The sequence below is a fragment of the Trachurus japonicus genome, chromosome 24 (genome assembly GCF_045865225.1).
Source record: "Trachurus japonicus isolate A0001 chromosome 24, Traja_1.0".
NCBI lineage: Eukaryota > Metazoa > Chordata > Actinopteri > Carangiformes > Carangidae > Trachurus > Trachurus japonicus.
In genome coordinates this window covers 7,023,851-7,046,646 of record NC_140930.1, presented here as the reverse complement: position 1 = coordinate 7,046,646, position 22,796 = coordinate 7,023,851, and the positions used below count along the sequence as shown (strand labels likewise).

Here is a 22,796-nt window from a genome sequence, read left to right as displayed (position 1 = left end):
AAAATGATGTTGCACTGGAAATTCAGCTAATACAATACAAGCTTGTCTGTTGACAGTATGGCTCACCTTTACATCATCCACAGCTTATAAAACGTTTTCAATGCTGTGAAATGCTAAAATTACTAGTGCAGTTTAAACATGAAATTAATTTACTAAGATTTGCTTCACTGAATTTTAATGGGCCAGATCTGTACAGTAACATGAACACCACGACACACTGCTGTAATCAATAATAAATTCCAGGACTATTTCTATGAATGCTTTCACTACACACAAGAAAAATACAAATGTTTAATCTTGTTACCCTCCTTGAAATAATAAAGCATCCAGAGATGAATATCAGAGCTTGTGCTTTCCTGATGTTTCTTGTCAACTAATCTATGATACTGAAAACAATAATTCACCTAAGTGTCACATTACATTGACCATGAGGTTATGGTAAATATGTAAAAGAAATACTACAGTTTAATCACAGTAACTTTCTTTATTATTACATGTTCAATGATAACAACCATGGACTGAATAAAGCATTTGTATTAACTGGACTATGAAAATAGCTGCTTCCAAATCTTCACTGTCAATTTTAAGTTCACCCTAAAAAGTGTGAGGTCAAATGTGGACATAGAATAATAAAACAGTTGGTCTGTTCTCTCATCAGAGGTTTTCTGGTTTCATCATCATAGCAGCTCCACACATGATGTCCTCCTTCTGTTGGCACCGGTCACTCAGCTCTCACAGTGGCTCCTTAGAATCACAGAAAAACACAAGAACTTAAATTAAAACATTGTTGAGAGGTGCAGGACTGTCTGCTTCAGTTTAAGCCATTTGTGTGTGAATTCACAGCAGTAAATGACAAACCCCCACCTCTATTGGTATTAGGGGTGTCAACGTTTACAATTTTTTCTACACGTGTAACCGGAGATAGAGAGGAGACGGAGGAGTGAAGCCAGTTTAGTGGGTTAGCGAGGTTGAGTCTAAAGCCAGGCTCTACAAAGGTGTCTCTCGTTTAACCCGGCTAGATCACCATGGTAAATGCTTAGCTCATAACCTGGTCCCGACCAGGTTATATTCAGAGTTTAATAATAAAATCGGCTATAAAAGCGCAGCTGTTTAACTATGTAACTCATTTACAGCTGGCGTCATTTACTTTGAAAGTCTAGTGGAACTGGATGCGCTGATCCGCTGCTGTTGACTTTCTCTCTGAGCGTCTCCGCCTGCAGATGTTCAGCTGAGGGAAGACGCTGCTCAGCTGCTGAGCCGAGCGTCAGGAGCAAGTTGATAAACTTCGTAGTACCGTGTTAACTCTGGGGGGACCGCGGGCTAGAGGTTTTGTTAAGCTGGAACATGAACATGAACTAGCTATGCCTCCTTCGCAGTACAAACCGGAGGAGTCTGTGTTTTTTTTCCCCTCTGCCTTTATTTAGAAAGGTCAGCTGGAGAGAGACGGGTAGGCTACGCGGAGATAAAGTGAGGGGGGATTGACACGCAGTTCCATTATTATCTGAAGCTTTCAGGCAACGTTATCACCCCTAAAAATACTATATTGGTGAGAAATGAAGGAGGAGGAGGGAAAAAAGGCGTGTAATCGATTATTGATTTTTCTAAACGGTTATGATTTGTTATCCGTGTATCCGTTTACACGTGTAGATGTTGACACCCCATAATTGGTATTTATCAGTACAGTATGACACCAGCAAGATAGTAAGTTCATGGATAAACCTGGGGGCTTGAGACCGATCCTACCGATCACTGCCAACATGACGCCGTGGTTGTTAAATGTTAAACCGTATTTATCTCGGTCGGTAAAAGTCGGAGACGAGCTACGGTTAACATGGCTAACACGGAGCTAACCGCCAGCTAACACGGAGCTAACGGCGAGCTAACGTTAGCCGTGTGTAGCAAAGTGAATCGGTTATTCACATTAACTCTAAAATTAACTTGTCTGGGACGGTGACAGTCTCATGTTCTCCAGTCAAAACACACAGGAGAACACACGGGAAAGTAATTTTATTTTACTTTCTGTCACTGAAAACATGTTTCAGACCTGATTTAACGTCACGATTCATGCTAAACAGTCATTCATATTTCTGGAATATGACTTATGTAAAAGATTCACAAGAAATTAGTACTTTTTACTTACACTTGAACTGCCAGAGGCCAGCTTTCGTCTCCAAGCGGCGCCGTCCGGCTAGCTTCCAGCCTCTCGTCCAAACAGCACGGGCTGCCTGCCTGCCTGCGGTGCGCGTTTTAATGACATAAACACCCCTCGTGGGGGGAGACACTCACGTGATTGGCTGTAAAGGAGGGAGACATCTGATTGGCTACAGACAACCTCCTCTTAGAAAAAACGTATTTGTGGATCAGAGTCACGTCAGGGGAGTCTCAAAAGTTTCACACACAAATGCAGGGAGGTTTACAAATTAAAAGCACTTTGTAAATACAGGTCCAACAGTTCATATATGAATGTAACAAGCCCCAAATGCGTATTTGATGAAGATTGCAAATACTTTAACATTTATGTATTTGTGATTATTTTTTAGATTTGTGTGTGCATTGGAAATATGTTTATGAATCTTACTTTTTATATGTGGATATTTTTTACTTACATATGAAATGAAACATATTTGTGTGTGCATTGAAAATGTATTTGTGTTTCGAGTCACATGTATATACAAATCCCCAAATACATTTGTGAAACTTTGTTGTGCATTTATGAATTTCTGTGTGCATTTATTCATTATGAGACTGTTCTAGCTCCATACAGCTGAGGTAACGACACCAGACAGATCTGACAAAGGATCCAACTAATCACAGTAAAGTTTTGAAGACGCTCCGTCCTCCTCCTCCTGCTCATCTTCCTCTCCCTGTGAGACGGTTTGGCCTTGGTGTCGTTTTAGTTTTGCTTTGCTCACAGATGTTCAGTCAAACTGTAAATACAGTAGATTGATCATTCAAACTGATAATGCTGTGATTGGCTGGCAAATGCAGAGACTGCTTGCTGAAAAACTGTCCCTGAAGGCAACACACATCAGTGGTTTTGCATGAATTTCCCTCTAAAACAACTCTGTCTGGTAACGTAACGTAGCTCTGACAGGGTATCCGCGGAGTCTTGAAAAGTATTAATAGGTGATAAATCAATTTTGGGAAAATTAAGACCCTTAAAAAGTATTAAAAAGTCTTTTCACGACTTTATAAAGTCTTAAATTTTGAAGGTATTTTTTTCTGAATTAGCTGTCCAAGAGTTTGAGTTGTAAAAAACATTGTGAAAGTGTGTGAATTTATTTGTTTTATTAAAAAACAAAGATGAACCGGTACATAAATAGTAGTAGTGAAATGGTACTCGGATACCAAGTCGAGCGAGTACTCGGATATCGGCTACAACCCTCCTGGAGACTAAATCAAATGAGTTGAGGCACATCTCATGACTGTCGTGATTGTTGTTTTTGTGTTTTGAGAGTGGAACAATGTTTTTGTTCTGTTTTTTTGATAAACTTTGCCTTTGATTTATTATCCCAGCCTATTATGAATACTGTTGTACCATAGTGGTCTCTAGTCTTTATCACAAACTAATACTGTTCAGTTAAAAGTGTCACTGATAGTAAATGGTTACAGCTTGAAGTGGCGGTGAGGTATTAAAAAATATTGAGAAGGTCTTGAAAAAGTCTTAAAAAGGTATTAGAATTAACTTCAAGTTTCCTGTATATACCCTGTCTGAGCAGCTCACGGCTCTGCTCCGCCGTTCTAAAAATAGCTTGCACCGACAAATAAAGGTAACAAACCTACTGCTATGACTATAGGGATTATGGCAATGGGCCAATTTGCCAAAAATGTTGAACTATCCCTTTAAGAATTTTTGTGTCAGAGAAACAATAATAGTGACTCTAAAAACATATCTATTAGTCTTAAATCAGTTTTCTATACAACAGTGTATATTATTTGTTACAAAGAGAGCTGGATGAGGAGGAGGTGGGTACATCACGTTAAAGTCGAAGGTTGTGTTAAACTCTGCACAAGAAATAAAAAGGAAACTTTGATTTGTTTTATTAGAATTTGTTTTTGTTTTATATCCAGGAAAGAAACACATCACAAACAGAGAGTTTGAAGAGTTCAGGCATCGTAATGATCCAGTGATTCTGGACTAAAATAAAAAGAACAACGATTTCCTTGTTGCTGAATCCAACAGAAAAGTAGAGTTTGATCAAATCATCAATCATCCGCTGCATCAAACACAACAACTGACGTCTGTCCAACCTGTTCAGGTCCAGATGTGTTTCCTTCTGTGAGAGAAAAAAAAATCTCACAAATTTATGAGTTTTTTTCTTTCACATCTGTGAGTTTGATGTCAGGGAGAATCAAAAACTGAGTTTTTTTTCTTTTAAATTTGCAACTTAAAACGTTGAAGCTCATTGTGTTACGACCTCACGATGGCTCTGATGCAACTGTCACAGTTTTATCCTGATACTGAAACAACATTTTGTAGAAGAATCTTTTCCATCACGTTCCTCCTCCTCCTCCTCCTCCTCCTCCTCCTCACATCCTTCATCCTCTCTCAAACCTTCATCCTCCCTCCATCCGACCCTCCTCTCTCCCTCCCTCCAGTGCAGCTCGTGGTCCATTTCAGTGTTTCATGTATAAAACAGCAGCAGCTCCCTTCATCAAAGTGCCAACGTCTGTCAGAGCGGAGGCCAGGCCGCAGGTCCAGAGTCAGAGTCCACAGGGATCTGACAGCTCAGGAGGAGGAGGAGGAGGAGGAAGGAAGGAAGGGAGGAAGGGAGGAGAAAAGAGGATGAGGAGGGGCAAGAAAAAGAGAGGGAGGAGGAGGAGGAGGAGGAGGAGGAGGAGGAAAGTGGCTGTATGTCTATAACCTGTCCGTCTGCAGATCATCAATGTTGCACCAATATTCAGTATTTAGAAGAAGACTGTGTTTTTATTCAGTTTTTTAGTTCATTGATGGCGGAAGATTGATATTTATTGACAACATGTGGCTTATTTTTTATAAAATAGTAAAAGCTTTGACACAAAGGGTTTAAAATCAAATCGAATTTGGATCTTTAAGAATAAATTTGTACAAAAAATGGTAAATTAACCACTTACCAAGAAATCCCATGAGCCTCCGTAGCGTAGCTCTGAGCAGCTTACGGCACTGCTCTGCCGTTCTAAAAATAGCTTGCACCGACGAACCTACTGCTACGACTATAGGGATTATGGCAATGGGCCAATTTGCCAAAATGTTGAACTATCTGTTTTTTGGTGTTTTGGGAACGAAGAATCGGTTTAAACTGAGTTTCTGTTTTAACATCTGAGTAGAAATCGAAACGGCTGCTTGGAGAGATGTTGAGCTCCAGGTTAAAATAAGTTCATCGGACTATTTTATTTATGTATTCATTATAAAAACATGGAGAAATGAAAATGTGAAAGATTTTTTATCAGCTATGTGTAAGTGAAATATTTAAACTTGAGGCTGGAGCAGAGGAAAAGTCAGAGTCAAATCCATTTAAAGATATTTATTCATGTGAACAGTGAGGCTCATGTACAGGTGCAGACCAACGTTTTAACGGTGAATTATCGACTGTTCATGTTGCTTAAATCTAAATTAATCAACATCAACACCAGGTTTCACATAAACAAACAAACAAACAAACAAACAAACAGAGCCGGTGGATCCAGTGGAGCTGCTCCTCGGTGTCGAGTGTCGACCTTCCTGCCAGAGAAGCTCAAACACCGGCGGCGGCTTCGACCTTGATGAGTCACGTCGGTCAAAGACCTAATTTACAAACATGAAGTGACCACACACACACACACACACAGACACACACACACACACACACACACACACACACACACACACACACAGACACACACAGAGCCTCGAGCCATTTTCATCAGCCAGCTCTGTTATGTCAGAATATAATCTCACCATATTTTTGGGTCTCTGCCAAATTATGATTCTCACACACACACACACTCACACACACACAGAGAGAGAGTGAGTGTGGAGTGTGTAATTATCATAATTGTGTCCAGCCTTCGAGGAACCGGTGTGTGTGTGTGTGTGTGTGTGTGTGTGTGTGTCGGGCCCAGACTCCACTAACCTGTACGAACACCGACTCATTTCCCACGGGGCCTCGCGCTCCGGCCGGCGCTGACGCCAAAATAGACCCAACCATTTCCTGCTATCGACGATGAGATTAGAGCCCATTTACCAAACTAATCTAATGAGAAGGGACAGGGAACTCGCAGAGGTAATTTTTTCCATTTACAGGAGAAAAAAAAACGTCTTAACTGAGATCAGCTGGAGAAACAAAGAGTTTATCCAGCACCGTTGACTCACTTGTCTTTAAGTCTGTGTGTCCACTTACAGAATAATTAATGTGAAAGTGTTTGTTTTTTTTAACATGAAACAGTTTGACATTTTGCTTTTGTTGTTGCTTTCCAAAACAAAACAAACCATTAAAAGTCCATATTTCATTCAAAATAGCACAAAGACGACAAAACAAATGTGAAAACCACCGACTCTTCCTTGGTTTCTACAGTAACTTTACTGCACATCTCAGCATCAGTGAAGCTTCAACGATCTTACAGACGTAAATATAACATAAATAAAAAAGAAATTGTAAATGTTCCTTTTTTGTGCTGTGTGTTTCCTACAGGACAGTTTTCCCGCGCGGTTCGGAGGGATCCACTTTGTGAACCAGCCGTGGTACATCCACGCTCTCTACACCGTCATCAGACCGTTCCTCAAGGACAAGACCAGGAAGAGGGTGAGCAGGACTCAACCATCTTTACTTTACATATAGATATCATCAATATTTATTTATTTTATTAACAGTTGAGTTATATTGATGAATCCAAATCATTATTCTATGACCTCATGTTTTCTTTCACCAACATCAAACAGCAGACAAACAGTTAGGTGAATAATGAGATAAAGGAGCAGGTGGTGGAGACCAAAACAGAGTGAATATTGTTAATATTCACCATTTGGACACAAATATATACAGCTCTGGAAAAAATTACAATAAGGGTCCCTTAATTAACATTAGTTAACACATTATTAAGCATTAATATGTATAATTAATGCTGAGTAATGCATACATAATGATAACTAATCACATCATTATGCTTTATAATTTATGAACTAACTTCGAGTATTAAACATTAATTAACTGCTTACTAATAGGCTACATTAATTAGTGTGTTTCCTAATGCTAAATAATACATAATAATGATTGTTAATACATTTTTAAACAGTTAATTAATGCTTAATAATGTACTAACTAGCGTTAATTAAGGGACCCTTATTGTAAAGTGTTACCAAAATGAAGAGTCCACTCCAATTTCTTCCTAATAAATCGGCATCTCTACTGTACATGTTTGGTTTAGTTTAGTTTAGTTTAATTTAGTTTAATACAAGACAGTGTACAATACCATTGATCAATTGTAAAACAACGAAAAGATGGTTGTACCAGATTTAGCTTCAGCAGCTAATTTCCAACATAAAATTCACAAATACAGATCACAATAAACAAGTTGCACAGGTAGTCACATGGACAACATGGAGACAATAATGATAATACAGATATACATTTCTTAATTTAAAATGGGGGAACACACAAAACACTAAAAGGTGGGCCAGAAGCAGCTTTTGGCAGCCATTTTATTCCAGTGTATTGATTTCCAACAGAAACTCATCTCATTCTACTTAATGAGGCACTGATGAGGTCATCACCTGAACCACATCTTATTTAATGAGGAAGAATATAAAAAACACTGCTGTGATTAAAAAAGAAATAGTGTTGTACTGTCTAAAAATGAATATGAACTTGTTTTCTTTGCACTTTTATTATTCAAGGTCTGAAACCGCTGCACATTTTTGGTTATATACTAGACAGTAGATGAGATTAGATAAAGTGTTCATTTTTACTCAAAGACATACAGTACAGTACCTATAAATAGTAAAACCAGAGAAATTGAGAGCTGTATATAAATATATATGGTATTATCATGTATAAGTCGTAGTAAATTTCATTTCATATTCTTTATTTGTCCCCATGGTGAAATTACTGTATGTATAATGTAGTCAAAAGATGAATATTGTGTATAAGCTCATTTCCTCTGCACACAAGGAGACAAAAACATCTGTGGATGCAGATTTAATGAGATTTTCCATCTGTTGCAGAGTCACTGAGACGTTTCTGTTTTCATGAGAAATAGTTCAAATATTTGTAGTTTTCTTTATTTAAAAAAAAAGAATAAAATGAGTTGTTTTGGTAGATTAAACTGTGTTGGTAAATAAACATATATTATAATTAATCCTCGATGAAATGCAGAAGTAATCGGGTGATACTCTGCAGCACAGGCAGGGACAACCCAGGTTAAAGGGATAGTTCATCATTTTGGCAAATTGGCCCATTGCCATAATCCCTATAGTTTTAGCAGTAGGTTCGTACCTTTAATTGTCATTGCAAGCTATTTTTAGAACGGCGGAGCAGAGCCGTGAGCTGCTCAGAGCTACGCTACGGAGGCTCATGGGATTTCTTGGTTTCCCTCATCAAACTCATCAAATACACTATCCAACAACTCCAAAACGCTCTGGTGGACAAGTTGTGACCTGCACATTCACCACGCTATGGGATAATAACACAACGTTACCAGACAGAGTTGTTTTAGAGGTAAATTCAGCAAAAACCGCTGATGCGCGTTCCCGTCGGGGGCAGTTTTTCATCAAGCAGTCTCTGTATTTACCTCTGTATTTACCTAAAAACAGCTTGCACCGACAATTAAAGGTAACAAACCTACTGCTATGACTATAGCGATTATGGAAATGGGCCAATTTGCCAAAATGTTGAACTATCCCTTTTGCTACATTTTGCTGTAAAGGTCAATTCTAAACGTTTTATTCGATGTCTGTGTGCGCAGATCTTCATGCACGGTAACAACCTGAACAGCCTCCACCAGCTGATCCACCCTGAGATCCTACCGTCGGAGCTCGGCGGGATGATGCCGCCGTACGACATGGGCACGTGGGCGCGGACGCTGCTGGACCACGCCTACGACGAGGAGACCGACTACTGTCCCGAGTCCTACACGCTGTCGGTACAAGACCTGGAGCGAGACCTGGAGAAGAACCTGTCCCCCAAGACCATGAAGAGGTAAAAACCACACTGCAAAAACTCAAAATCTTTCCAAGAATATTTGTCTTATTTCTTGTCAAAATGTCTCATTTCTAGTCAAAACTAATCTCTTTCCATGTAAAATGAGACCAATCACCTAAAAATCTACTTGTTTTTAGATAATTTCACTTGTTTCAAACTAATTCTAACTTGAAATAAGTAGAAAAATCTGCCAGTGAAAGCAGGTTTTTTGTGCTTGTAATAAGAAAGAAAAACTTGCTCCACTATCAGATTTTTCTACTTATTTCAAGTGAAAATATGCTTGAAAGGAGTAAAAAGTGTCTAAAAACAAGCTACTTTTTATGTGATGAGTCTTATTTTAAGTATAATGAGGTTTGTTTTGACTAGAAATAAGACAAATATTCTTGGTAAGATTTTAAGTTTTTGCAGTGCATCAGCGATCCCACCGCGCATCAGCAGAATATCAATATATTGTCAAACTAATTACGTTATCTGTTCATAATTGGAGAAGACAAATGAGACGATAATGGAGCTAATGTGCAGATTTCTATCTCACACTGTGGTATTTTCGTCTCCCTTTTCTTCCACCTCCCACTCTTCTTCAGCTCGTCGCCGGCTGTAGAGGATTAACGCGCCGGAACTGATGGGTTCATTTATTCATCTGGTTATTTTACAGTCACAAAATAATAATGTGAATAATGAACCGCTTTTCTTCACATTCGATGCATTTAAACACAATGAGAAGAAAGAATCAGTGAAGCTAGAACAGACAGACAGAAAGACGGAAAAAGGAAACAAATAAATGGAAATAACAGACAGAAACTAAAAATAATCATCAAAATTAAATAAATATTAGTCAACAGATAATGAAACTACATATAACAGACCAAAGTAAACAAATGCACAGTATAGAATGAATCGCCTTGTTGTTTACAACTACTTCCGGGTAGAAAACCAGCATGAGAACAATAGTGACGGACGAGAGTTTCGCTATATATATCTCATTTTTCACGTCACTATATCACCGTTTAGACTAATCTGATGTTTGTAAAGTCTATAAAACCAATGATTGGATAAACATTAGTGTTGATGTGTGCACATTTTTGTAATTAGTCAGATTGGTTATATCATAGATTAGCCGGCGGGCTAACGGTTACCTGTTTAACTTTAACTTTAACTTTAATAACTCAGTGACTCAATAAACGGTCCATGAAAAAATATTTTCTCCAGCAGATATCTTAGTTACAACATGATTGAGCTAACTGGAGTAGTTTCCTGTCGTGTCCAACAACGGGAGGGTTTTAACATCTGACATCCTGGTGTTAGCTTAGCTACCGCCGTTAACTTAGCTGCTATTAGCTGTCCCTGTCAGAGCCACTAGCTGGGTTTCCATCCAAGTCGTATCGAATTTAAAAGCGGATTTTGTAAAAATGTGCAAAAAGCAAAGCGAATTTATGCCCGTTTCCATTCATTAGTGTTTTGCGATTAGGAGGAGTGCACCGTGAGATTACGTCATAAGAGAGCGTGAATGTATCCAACAGTTGACACTCAGCTGACACTCAACATCATGGACAATTTACGTACTTTCCGGACTATAGACGCACCTGTATAAGCCGCACCAGCTAAATTTTAAAAGAAAATACTGTACATATTATATAGGCCGCACTTGAAGACGCAGGTTTTCATGTTGTAACATGAGATATTTACACAGAAAGACAGTCGGGAACTGTCCAAGTCCGCTCGCTTTTCCGCTGTTTTGGTTATGCTCCTCTTGCCCATGTGCATCTGTTTACATACGAAGCCGGTGAAAAATCAATAAATGTAGCGGTGGATAACGTTACATAACGATGTTACGACGTGTGTTTGTGTCGTCTTAACCGTCATAAACAAAAGATTATGGGTTACGGAGCGCGTTTGTGTCGCGGGGTGCAGAGAGGAGAGCTGGGAGAGGGAGACCGGGGCGTTGTTCTCCATTTGTTTGAACGTCGCTGGGTGAAGTCCAGCAGCTTCACCCACAAACTCTGCCTCAATTCGCATAATCTGTTTCCATTTCGCATTTCCTTTATTCGATACGCTGACAAATCCACCCCCTCCAAGCGTATAAACTTTTATGCGCATTTGCTGCCTTTATTCGAATTTCTGGCGTTTCCATTCAAGTATTTATGCGCATTTTCACAAAATGCGCATAAGAAAAGGTGGATGGAAACCCAACTAGTGACGCTTTCTAGACACCTTGATTCCCCAAAACTGAATAAATACAACACATAGCAACACAAAACACACACACACACAGAGAAATAGTAATGTTTCTTCAATCATTTCAGATTTGTGTAAACGGTGATAGGGCGTGAAAAATATGATATACTGTACAGTTAAACTTTCGTGCTGTTCTCATTCAAATTACGTGCTGGTTTTCTACCCGGAAGTACTAAACAACAAGGCGATTCTATCGGTCTATAGCATAATTTATTGATTCTTTATTATTGATAATATTGTCACTAAATGTCACATATTATAGTTTAATCACATTCAAAAAAAAAGGCTGAAAAAGGGGCTGGAGACTTAAAGACATGGTCTGGTTTTACCTTCAGACCTGGGCTCACGTCTCGTCCGTCTCCTCTGGTGTCTCTGTCTCGATGCAGCTGCGTTTGAGTGTGTTTGACATTTTCTCCGAGTGTCGTTCCTCCCTACAGGCCACCGTACTGTGTGATCCGGCCTGACAGAAACTGACACAACTGACTCACTCGGTCAGTCAGTCAGAGACATTTATACTGAGAGCAGCTGAGACAGTGACTGCTGCTGTTACCGAGGCGACGCTCTGCCTGTTATCAATAATCACAATCAGTTATAAACTAACGATCAGACTCTGAAGAATCAGATGTGACGACTTCAAGTGGCAGGAACCGATTAAAATACAAACATATTGTCAAACACGATCATGTGAAACCAGTGAGTGAAAATTCAACTTATGGAGGCTCAATTCTGCCAAAATAAAATCACACAACAATACAGTGGGTACTAGTTTCATTTGGACGGTTTCACGCGAGATTCACGCGTGAGTCACGGGAGGCTCACGCCTAGGATCCACTGGCGTCAATGCGATTTCTTGCCGGACGCGACGCCTCCAAAAAAACGGACGCTTCGGTAGGCGGGAACACAGACCGGCGAGTTAACGGACAGTGGACAAGCAGACCCCCGCCCCCCCGAGCTGTTCTCTATCTCGCTCCCCATTGGACAGTGACCCTGCGTCGGACGCGTTCATTTGCATAAAGTTGAGCTCCGGTCAACTTTTGGACGCGCCGCAACTGCTCGAACGGACGCGCCGCCTACCCAGAATGCTTTGCGGGCGCGTCATTAACGGTTTGACGCGTCCCATAGAAAATGAACTGGCAGCCGCGTCGCGGCGGGCGAAACGAACGCCAGTGGATCCCAGGCGTCACGCGGATTTTTTGTGGAGGAGTAATTGTGTTTTCACCAGAAGCTGCAATGTGCCCAAACAACCGCCAGGTGGCATCTGTGAGCAGCAGATCGCCTCCATAAGAGAGCAGCACGGAGCAGTGAACACGAATGGGGAATGCAATATAATAATAATACAGTATAGTTTTTCAATGAGAAAAATGTAACGACGGCAGCTATACGTCTCACTCTCTTTTATCGATCCTCTTGTCAGCTCCAAACACACCCATCTGCACCGCGATTATGGACCACAGCGTGGTTTTCCACACAGCAGTTAATTAACTCAGTGGGCGATGCTGCCGGTGTGTTTTTAAAATGAGCCAACTACTGTACAGTAGTGTTCATTCCCCACCTTGTTTGACTGAGAGTGTAGCTGGATGATTTCTCATGAATGAACGGGCAATAGCCTACCGTAAAACACCAAATAAAGGCCCGGGCGTTTATTTGCTTAAATCGCTCAAATCAACAGGCGTTTATTAGGGACCTGCGTTCATTTGGGACCTGCGTTTATTAATAGTGTTCAACCTGGACCTCCTTCTGGGGAAAGAGGCTTCACTCCGTGGCGGCAGGCGGCGGTGGAATGATACGTGCGTTCCTCAAGGCATTACTACAGCCGAGGCGGACTTGTTCTCTGTCTCGCTGACCTCCGCGGTCCTGGCCCGCCTGCACAGGTAGCAGGAGACTGAGACCCCCCGTCATGTCGGTCCTCCGCCCTTACTGATCCGCAAGTTGCAAAAACCCTGCGGACGCCCAGTCTCTTCACTCCTCTCCCTCACTTCAGCACCTGTGTTGGCTCGCTCCACCGTCCTTTTTTTTTTTTTTTTTTTGATTGAATGAAGTAGGCCTATAACTAATAATAATGCAACGTAGCTATAGCCTAACTAAATACGCGTATGAGTAATCAGAGAACAGTAGGCTGTTTACGCTACTTTTAAAAGTCATTTAAAACGAGGAGCGAGCCGAGCCGACACTGTGCAGCCCAGGACAGGTGCTGAAGTGAGGATGAGAGGAGTGTACAGACCGGGCAGGAGCAACCAGCCCAGAGGCGATCACTGATATAGCCTGTATGTGCGGCTATCGTATGTGTGTGTGTTTGTGTAATGCAGGGGTGCTTTAAAAAAAACACAGTTGTCTGGACAGTAGGCATTTTTCTCACAACCGACCTCAAAAGCGAGGGCAGGTCCGCCGAAGCATCATTCCGGGTGTTGTCTTGTGCTCCACAGAGCGCACATGGCTACTTAATTATGCACGTGCTGACCATATATGGTTGTGCTGAGTCATTCTGGGGGTGGAATATGAGGTGTGTTCATGTCCGCACCATTCTTGGAATATTGCGGAGAGTTGTGCGTACGCACAGCTTGATCAGTGTTTCCCACAGAAAAAATAAATAAATAAATAGCCTAAATAAATGTGTCCACGTCTCACGTGTGTTTACGTGCGGTGCGCCCGCACGCGAGAGAGTCGGCAGGTTGAGAGGCTGACTGGCGGAGATGAGAGCTGGTGAAACGCTAGACTGATTATTAAAAAAACACCATCTCTGATCTCTGCCTGCACATAGACACAGGTTCACATACAGACAGGGGCGCACGGCAAATGCAGCTGCAGCGCTATTAAACTAGAGCAACAGCAACTCTCATATTTAAATTGTGTTTTATATTGATTTCATATATTTCACTGATTGCAATCAGAATGCTTGTGTGTGTTTTATTGAAAGCGAGGCTAGGTGAAAATCGCTACAGTGGGGTTTATATGCAGCGGTAGGACCAGCTTAATAGACACATCAGCGACACATTAGCACCTTCATTTATCTCTGATCAATAGGTGTGCTTGTGGATACTTCAGCCCTGCCCCCCACAGAACTTCACACAGCTGTTCAGTCAGCTTAGAAAAACCGGTTCTTACAGATAGCTACCTCTCCTCACACTTTTCATAAGCCGGAGGACAAAACTATAGGCTTCATTGTTTCGTTTCATTTCGTGAAGTGAAAATCATCTCTGAATTATGGCACTAAAAATAAAATAGGCCTATCTTAAAAAAAAAGATCCTATGATATTTAGCCTAATTGCATTATTTTTATTCAAATGTGACTGAGACCTTTATCTACCTAAACAGAGGGTAACATGAATAAATATCCTGTTTTGTATTTTTCTGGAAACTGTTTATGTAACGTGACCGCGGCACTCTCTCCCCCTCTCTCCCTCCCGAATTGGGCATATTATGATAAATATAACTGTAGATGAAAACAATAATTGAAGAAAAAAATAAGCTATTGTCGGCCCGAGGTATAAATGCCCAGAAATCGAATGTTTCATTTGTGTAAGTTGTAAGCTTCAGAAACCATCACACATGGAAAAGTCACGGACTGAGAGACCTGTAGTTTTAATGTAAACAAAGTCATTTACGTAAGAAAAACACAAACGTCTGTGTGAGACCATCTGGGTGGTTCTAGTGTTCACATTAGCCTAATGAAGAATGAAGAAAACACGTTACAAATGAACTATGACCGAATTGACAGCAGAAACAGTGTGCACTTATCTCAAGGAAATTTAAATCGAATGCAACTGGCTTCAGCCTCTTGGATTACAAGTTCAAGAGGCTTCAGCCTCCGGGACAGTCCGGGACAAATGAGAATATTCACAGGCTTAGTGCATGTGCACACGCCGGCCGGAGTCACTCGCAACAATGTAGCTTTCCCTCGATTAAAGTAGTTCTGTCATCTCCCACTTTGTACCGGATAAGAGACAGCACCCGACAGATGCTAAATGTTTGGATGCAACAAAGTCACTGTTAACAAAATCAGCATCTAATCTGTCCCTTCAAGAGCAGCTGCTGACAGATGTGCATTATTGCTCCGCTCGTGAGTCCAGCAGCATCGGGTCCAGGCTGCTGGCACGGACGTAGCGGTCGTGGGCTATGAGTGGTTTGTTACATTCACCAGAACTTGCAGAACTCAAACTACTCAAACTTGGAGCCACCCAGCCAGGCTACAGGAGAGATCAAAAATATGCAGGGGACCCCCAAAAGGCTGAGAACCATTGATCCTGTTGAACGTAGGCTACTGTCTGTAACCACTGTGAAACAATAAAAAAACAACATTGATCTGATTGACCGGCGTAGCGGTCCCTCTCTCCACTCACTCTCTAGCTCTCTCGACCACAGCTGCAAATGAAGTACCTATGGCCTATGAACAGCGCCACTCTCCATTGCAGCTACGTTGTGGTCAAACGTGGAATTACCCCAAAATCTTTTGAGCTGCATCTAAAGTACGATGCTTCCACCTAGTGGCTACAGTGTGACCTACAATTTCACGCAACGCGTGAATCACGCGTTACGTGAGGGAAACGTCCAAATGAAACTAGTACCCACTGTAATAGACACTAAATTTAATAATCAACTTTAACTTTTTTTCTATCTTAATGTGAAAAAAACTTTCAATATCTTAAAGCAGAAGTAAGCAGAATATTTGTGTTAATATAAGTCTTAAATATCTTCCGACAGCAATCACTTATATATTGTGTTTGGTCTGAAACACGGGTCTGTCAGTCACTCTGCTCTGAGCCGAGGAGAAAACTTTCCTTGTATCCTACAACCTTTATCCAATGAGGAGAGAGAACGGCATAAAGGGGCGGTCCTCTCTGTGTGTGCAGCCAAGGGATGCGTGTGAATGTGGTGACGTAGGGACGAGGGCGGGGACTGCTAACTCCATCTGCTGACAGGAAGTTAGCCAAAACCACCGGATCGCTTACTTCTGCTTTAATTTACTTACGTCTCAATTTGCCAAACCCAGACTTATACAAAAGTAATACATGTACAAGTTGACTCCCCATGTATGAAATATTAATATAAATAAAAACTCCAATTTAAGAATTATGTATGTATGTATATACGTATATAATATACGGTATATATAAATTATTGTTAACAAATACACGCTATTTAAAGCAGAAGTAAGCAGAATATTTGTGTTAATATAAGTCTTAAATAGTTATATCTTCCAACAGCAATCACTTACATAGAGTGTTTGGTCTGAAACACGGGTCTGTCAGTCACTCTGCTCTGCTCTGAGCCGAAGAGAAAACATTTATCGTATCCTACAAGTTTTATCCAATGAGGAGAGAGAACGGCATGCAGGGCTGTGTGTGCAGCCAAGGGATGCCGTGAATGTGGTGACGTAGGGACGAGGACTGTTATGGTGCGTTCAAGGCAACTCGTAACTCGTGTTTTTCCGACCGTGAAGTCGTACCAGTTCGATCTGGTACGACTTCACGGGTCGGAAGTTACGAGTGGCCGTTATAGTGACTTTCACAGGTAAAACAGGTCGGAAAAACACGAGTGGGTTGCCTGGAACGCTACAAAGTCGTAAGTCGTGACTTGAAGCTGTAATTTACGGTTTCAAAAGCCGGCCTGGAACGCAGCATTAGCCGAAACGACCGGATCGCTTACTTCTGCTTTAATATTGTGAGAAATGAACATTTCTCTCCTCCCAGTGAGGGCGGAGGAGCAGCAGTGATATAAATCAGCTCCAGGATCAGTTCCTGTAGCAGCAGGACTGGACCCGTGGTCCACGTGGACTCTGGTTGATCTGAAGCTCTGGGCCTCGGAGCAGCAGCAGCAGCTCATCACCGTGTTAATGCTCCTGTCTCTCTGTCTCTGTGTCTCTGTGTCTCGTGTCTCCGTCCCCGCAGGTCTCAGTCGGTGGTGGAGCCCGGCGTCCTCAAACGACCCGACAAAGTCAAGAGTGAAGAAGACAACATGCAGCCGCTGCTGTCGCTGGACTAAACCACACACACACACACACTGACAGCGCCACAATGACCACCACACAAACACAAACCAATCATACCCCGATCAATATTTACACACTGATTAACTGAAGACTAACCTGCACACACACACACACACACACACACACACACACACACATACACACACACTGTAAGCGACACACACACACCCTGCTGCAGAAACGCTGCTGCTGCCGCTGCTGTCGGATTCTTGTTTCTCTTGAACTCTCTGGACGATGGGAGGACGACGTCTCCTCGGACTGTCTTCAGAGCTACTGATGGTGTTCGATATATTATTTATTTATTTTAGTTATTTGTCAAGTGCCAATTCCAAAAAAAACAAAAACAACAACAAACAAACTGTAAATTAACATCTTCACTGCAAAAACTCAAAATCTTTCCAAGAATATTTGTCTTATTTCTTGTCAAAATGTCTCATTTCTAGTCAAAACTAAACTCTTTTCACTTAAAATAAGAATCATCACCTAAAAATTAACTTGTTTTTAGATAATTTCCATTTGTTTCAAACAAATTTTCACTTGAAATAAGTAGAAAAATCTGCCAGTGAAAGCAAGTTCTTTGTGCTTGTAATAATAAGAAAGAAAAACTTGCTCTGCTATCAGATTTTTCTACTCATTTCAAGTGAAAATATGCTTGAAAGGAGTAAAAAGTGTCTAAAAACAAGCTACTTTTTATATGTGATGAGTCTTATTTTAAGTATAATGAGATTTGTTTTGACTAGAAATGACATTTTGACTAGAAATAAGACAAATATTCTTGGTAAGATTTTGAGTTTTTGCAGTGTTTAAACAATCCAGCCCCCAGGGAAGTCGCGAACACAGCAACAGTTGTACATTAATGACGGGTGACGAGGAAAATCGTGTTTCAAAGAGGCCGCGGGGCGTCGACTCTTTTCTTTTCCTTCTTCTTCTACTACTTCTTCTTCTTCTTCTTTGTACATAATTTGAAGAAAGCGCCTCGTACGGGCGCGAAGCACGGCTCAGGATTAGCAGAAGCTACGATGTTGAGTTTGTTCAGGGGAGGGGGGGGGATCTTTGCTGTATCAAACAAACAAAAGTAATAATCCTAGGTATCAGCCTCTCGCTCCAGTTCCCTCCTGGGAAAGCAAAGCCCCCTTTACCGTTTAAGAGTCGGCCCCTTTTTGAAATTATCTGCTTTTTCCTTTCGGCCATTTTTCTTTCTTCCCTTCTTCTTCCCGCCCCGACGGTTTCTCTCTCCTGCCATTAGGACGAACTCAGAGCTGCAGGCTGCTTTTTAAAAACCATGACTCAAGTCTTTGTTTGGCTGAAGACGACGACCAAAAGTTATATTTTCAGAAGCTAATGGATAATAAATAGGACGTCTGACCAAATACACAAGGCTAATTTAAAAGAAAAAAAAAAAAAAAAGAAGAAAGAAGAAAAAAAAGGGCAAGCGCATCAACCTCTTGTTACTTTGTGACGCATTTGTTATATTTTTTAGCAATAATATAAAATAATATTAATAATAATAATCTGAAACATCACCACAGAGAGAAACACAGTGTTTTTACTTTGACTAGAGTTGATTTAAGTATAAGATTTACAGAATTAGGCGTTAAAGGACTGTAGTGGTATTTTTGCATGTTGTAGACATGTTGTTTAAAATCACATGTACATTATACTTTATTATACTGACTCTTTATTTTCTACCCTGAGATAGAGTTTGTTTCTTTGCATTCGTTTACCTACGTTATTGGTGTGGAATCAAAAAAGTATTGATCGATTTTTTTTTTTTTAAGCTTTTTTTAATTTATTTTTTTTCTTCTCCACAACCTCTCACCCACATCATGTGACCACTTTAGGTAAAATAGTTTCCAGGGAAGAAGATGTTTTGCTCTTTGGTTCAGTAGTAGAGTCTGAGAGCTGCAGTGTCGGCGCGTGGCCACCGGAGGCGCCGCGATTTATTCCTAAAAAAGTGTTATTTTACGTATTTAAAGTATTAACAGTATTTTATTAATTAAATAACGACAGTCAGAGTTGGTTTAAGTGTAGATACAGTAGGATAGGTAGAAATGGAAACGAACGACAGAGATTTTTCTTTTCCACTTTTCGCACTTTTTTTTCCTCTGCTTTTTGAGGCACCGCAGCTGAAGGTGTTCGAGGTTCTTCCACATCGACCGTCCGACCGCCAAAGGTTCACATCGACGGGGTTTTAACCAGTGGTGGACAGTAACAGAGTACATTTACTTGAGTACTGTACTTAAGTACATATCCAGAGGATTTGTACTTTACTTGAGTATTAGATTTCTTTGGTACTTATTACTCTTACTTGAATACATTTCCAAGACAAATATTTTTACTTTTACTCGAGTTAATTTCTTTTTTCTAAAATACTATTGAACACAAGCTGTGTTTGTCAAAGAAGGAAACCCTAACCCCTAAAAGCAGCACATCAGTGCAGCTGGTTTCAAAGAGTTAATTCTCAGAAACAAGAGTTAAAAGCTCCTTAAATTCATTTAGAAAAAATTATGGTAATTCATTGATGTGAAAAATATATATATTATATATATACTGAGAGCTGAGACAGTGACTGCTGCTGTTACCGAGGCGACGCTCTGCCAATTATCAATAATCACAATCAGTTATAAATGATCAGACTCTGAAGAATCAGATGTGACGACTTCAAGTGTCACAAACCGATTAAAATACAAAAATTTTGTCAAACACGATCATGTGAAACCAGTGAGTGAAAATTCAACTTATGGAGGCTCAATTTTGCCAAAATAAAATCGCACAACAATAATAGACACTAAATTTAATAATCAACTTTAACTTTTTTTCTATCTTAATCTGAAAAAAACTTTCAATATCTTAAAGCAGAAGTAAGCGGAATATTTGTGTTAATATAAGTCTTAAATAGTTATATCTTCCGACAGCAATCACTTATATAGAGTGTTTGGTCCGAAACACGGGTCTGTCAGTCACTCTGCTCTGCTCTGAGCCGAGGAGAAAACTTTTCTCGTATCCTACAACCTTTCTCCAATGAGGAGAGAGAACGGCATAAAGGGGCAGTCCTCTCTGTGTGTGCAGCCGAGGGATGCGCGTGAATGTGGTGACATAGGGACGAGGAGAATAGAATAGATCCATGACGAGGGCGGCTGGCGAGAATGACCGGATCGCTTACTTCTGCTTTAAAGTAAATTTAAAAGCATGTACTTTTGGATACTTAAGTACCTTTAAAAGCAAGTACTTTTTTACTCTTACTCGAGTTAACATGTCGACTGAGCTACTTTTACTTGTAACGGAGTAAATTTTGACCAGTAGTATTTGTGCTCTTACTCAAGTACTGGGGTCGAGTAGGCTACTCTGTCCATCTCTGGTTTTAACAGGCAGACGGAGCAGCGAGGCCCAGAACAGACAGAGCAGAGCAGAGCAGAGCAGATGCGGCTGTGAAGGCCGGCGGGCAGGAAGCGTGAGGCGACCGGCCGCAACCGGAGCAGACAGCTGGAATGTTAAACTATCACACCAGCGAACACGACATGTCAAACCCACTTACAGGCTGCAGCGCCGCCGCCTCGCTGGGTTTGTAGCCCCGTCGGCGCAGTGAGATGTGTCTGCTGGTTCCAGGCAGCACATCCGAGTTAGAGACGCTGAAGAAACTGTTAGGATTGGTTTAATTTACTCTCACTGCAGGATAATTCCAGTGTGACTTCATGTTATGAATTTTTAAACTGCTTCCTGCTGATAGACAAGAAATCAGTAAGAAGAAAAGGGCAGAAGATGACAACACACGATAATATACCAAATATGATACTGTATTATTAAAAAAGTGAAGCGTAAGTGCCAGAAAAATTACATTTATTCTTTAGAGCTCCATATTTTACAGTATTGATCCATGAGAAGATACAAAGAGGTTTTAAGAACCAAAAAAAAAACAAAAAAAACCATCCATCTCCTCTCTTCAGCTTCTCTCTGGAGCTCTAGTAACAACAGGTCGGTGTCGGCCAATCAGAAGAGAGGAGGCTCTGAGCCTCTCTCTTCGGATTGGCTGACTGTTTTCTGAATGATCTACTAAAAATAGAGCAGATTTCAGAATAAAACACTCAAAGGAAGGGAAAATCCTGCAAGTTGTTGGATGGATGGTGGGTCCAGGTGGTGAGGGGGCGGGGCTTTGTTGTGACATCACAAAGTGACAGGAAGTCCTGACGGCTGGTTTTAAGGCTCAGTTTCTGAATACAGGCTGTGTGCATTTCTCTGTGGACTGAGGCTTTGATACTTTCACAGTATTAATATAGAACCTAGAGCTGCTTTATAATCACACTACACATGGACGTCTACCTTTATATCGGGGTGAGTGGAGCTTTAAAGTGTCCAGTGTGTTTCATTTTAAATTCTCCATTATTTACTTTCCCTGAAACTCATAAACTCAAAGTCAAACAGACTTCTACCATCAGTGTATTTCAAGCTGAAATAAAAACTATATCTCAGCCAACATTTCCGCTTTTATGTTTCCGGCTAATTTGCTTTAGATAAATCTGCATGCGATGACTTTTATACATCATATTGTGCTAAAAAAAGGCTGGAGCTCATTTTCTTTGAAAGATCTTTTAACGACATCGTCTCATGCAGCTCGTCTCAGTGACTCAGTGAGAAGAGAGAGAGAGAGAAAAAAAAACTAATAATAATAACTGAGGATGGAAATGACACTGGAATTATCCTGTGAACCGTCAGCGGCCTGGGAAAAGCAGCAGAAACAATCAGTGGACGTAGAAACAGATCGATCGTCTGCTGCTCTAACCGGTCTCAGCTGGAGCGTAAACACAGTCGGTGAGAGGAGGAGGAGGAAGGTTTGTTGTTTATTTCTCACCGACTGGAAGTTTAGACGCATCACAACACTAAAGATTTCCTCCTGTTTGGAAACAGTTGATCCAAAGGTTCAGAGAGCGGAGACTCGAGCTTCGTCGTTACGACCTCGTGTCAGATTCAGTCTCGTCGTACCTCGGTTACACGTTATTTATTTGCACAAACTTCAGTTTTAACTATAAACACATTTTATATCAGTGGTTCTCAGACTTTTTTCCAATCAAGGACCTTCAACTGATGAGATTTCTGTTTTTAGGTCACAGCCACACACACTGCTGATGATTATTAAAGGGATACGCCAACATTTTTTTTGGTGTGTCTTGCCTCACTCCCGAGTCCATGACAAGCAGATAGACACCATCCTTTCGACTGTGCATGCAGTAACGAGGGAGATAGAGCCGTATCGCCCGTAATTAGCTTAGCTCAAACGCTGGAAGTGTATAGGTAGTGTTAGCCTGCCTCCACCTAAAGTCATCAGAGAAACTCTTCAGCAACTCTAAACGGGCCGATCTTCGTCTCAGAGCTGACAAAACTCTCCGGTAAGGCATCTTGAGCGGTCAAATGCCGGTAACGGGACG

General features: G+C 40.9%; 1 protein-coding gene and 1 long non-coding RNA gene across 2 annotated transcripts in view; both read left to right on the top strand.

Moving 5' to 3' along the window:
• Positions 1–17,539, top strand: part of clvs2 (clavesin 2) — a 66,154-nt gene extending 48,615 nt beyond the window's left edge. The window contains exons 3-5 of the mRNA XM_085771147.1: positions 6,651–6,761; positions 8,920–9,152; positions 17,276–17,539. Of these exons, the coding sequence (XP_085627273.1) occupies positions 6,651–6,761; positions 8,920–9,152; positions 17,276–17,369 (438 nt within the window). The 3' untranslated portion in view covers positions 17,370–17,539. The remainder of the gene's footprint in view (positions 1–6,650; positions 6,762–8,919; positions 9,153–17,275) is intronic.
• Positions 17,540–21,147: 3,608 nt separating this feature from the next.
• On the top strand, positions 21,148–22,014 carry LOC146961282 (uncharacterized). Its single transcript, XR_015035211.1, has 2 exons — positions 21,148–21,808; positions 21,844–22,014. It is a non-coding gene; the product is annotated as an uncharacterized LOC146961282 (long non-coding RNA).
• Positions 22,015–22,796: the final 782 nt, after the last annotated feature.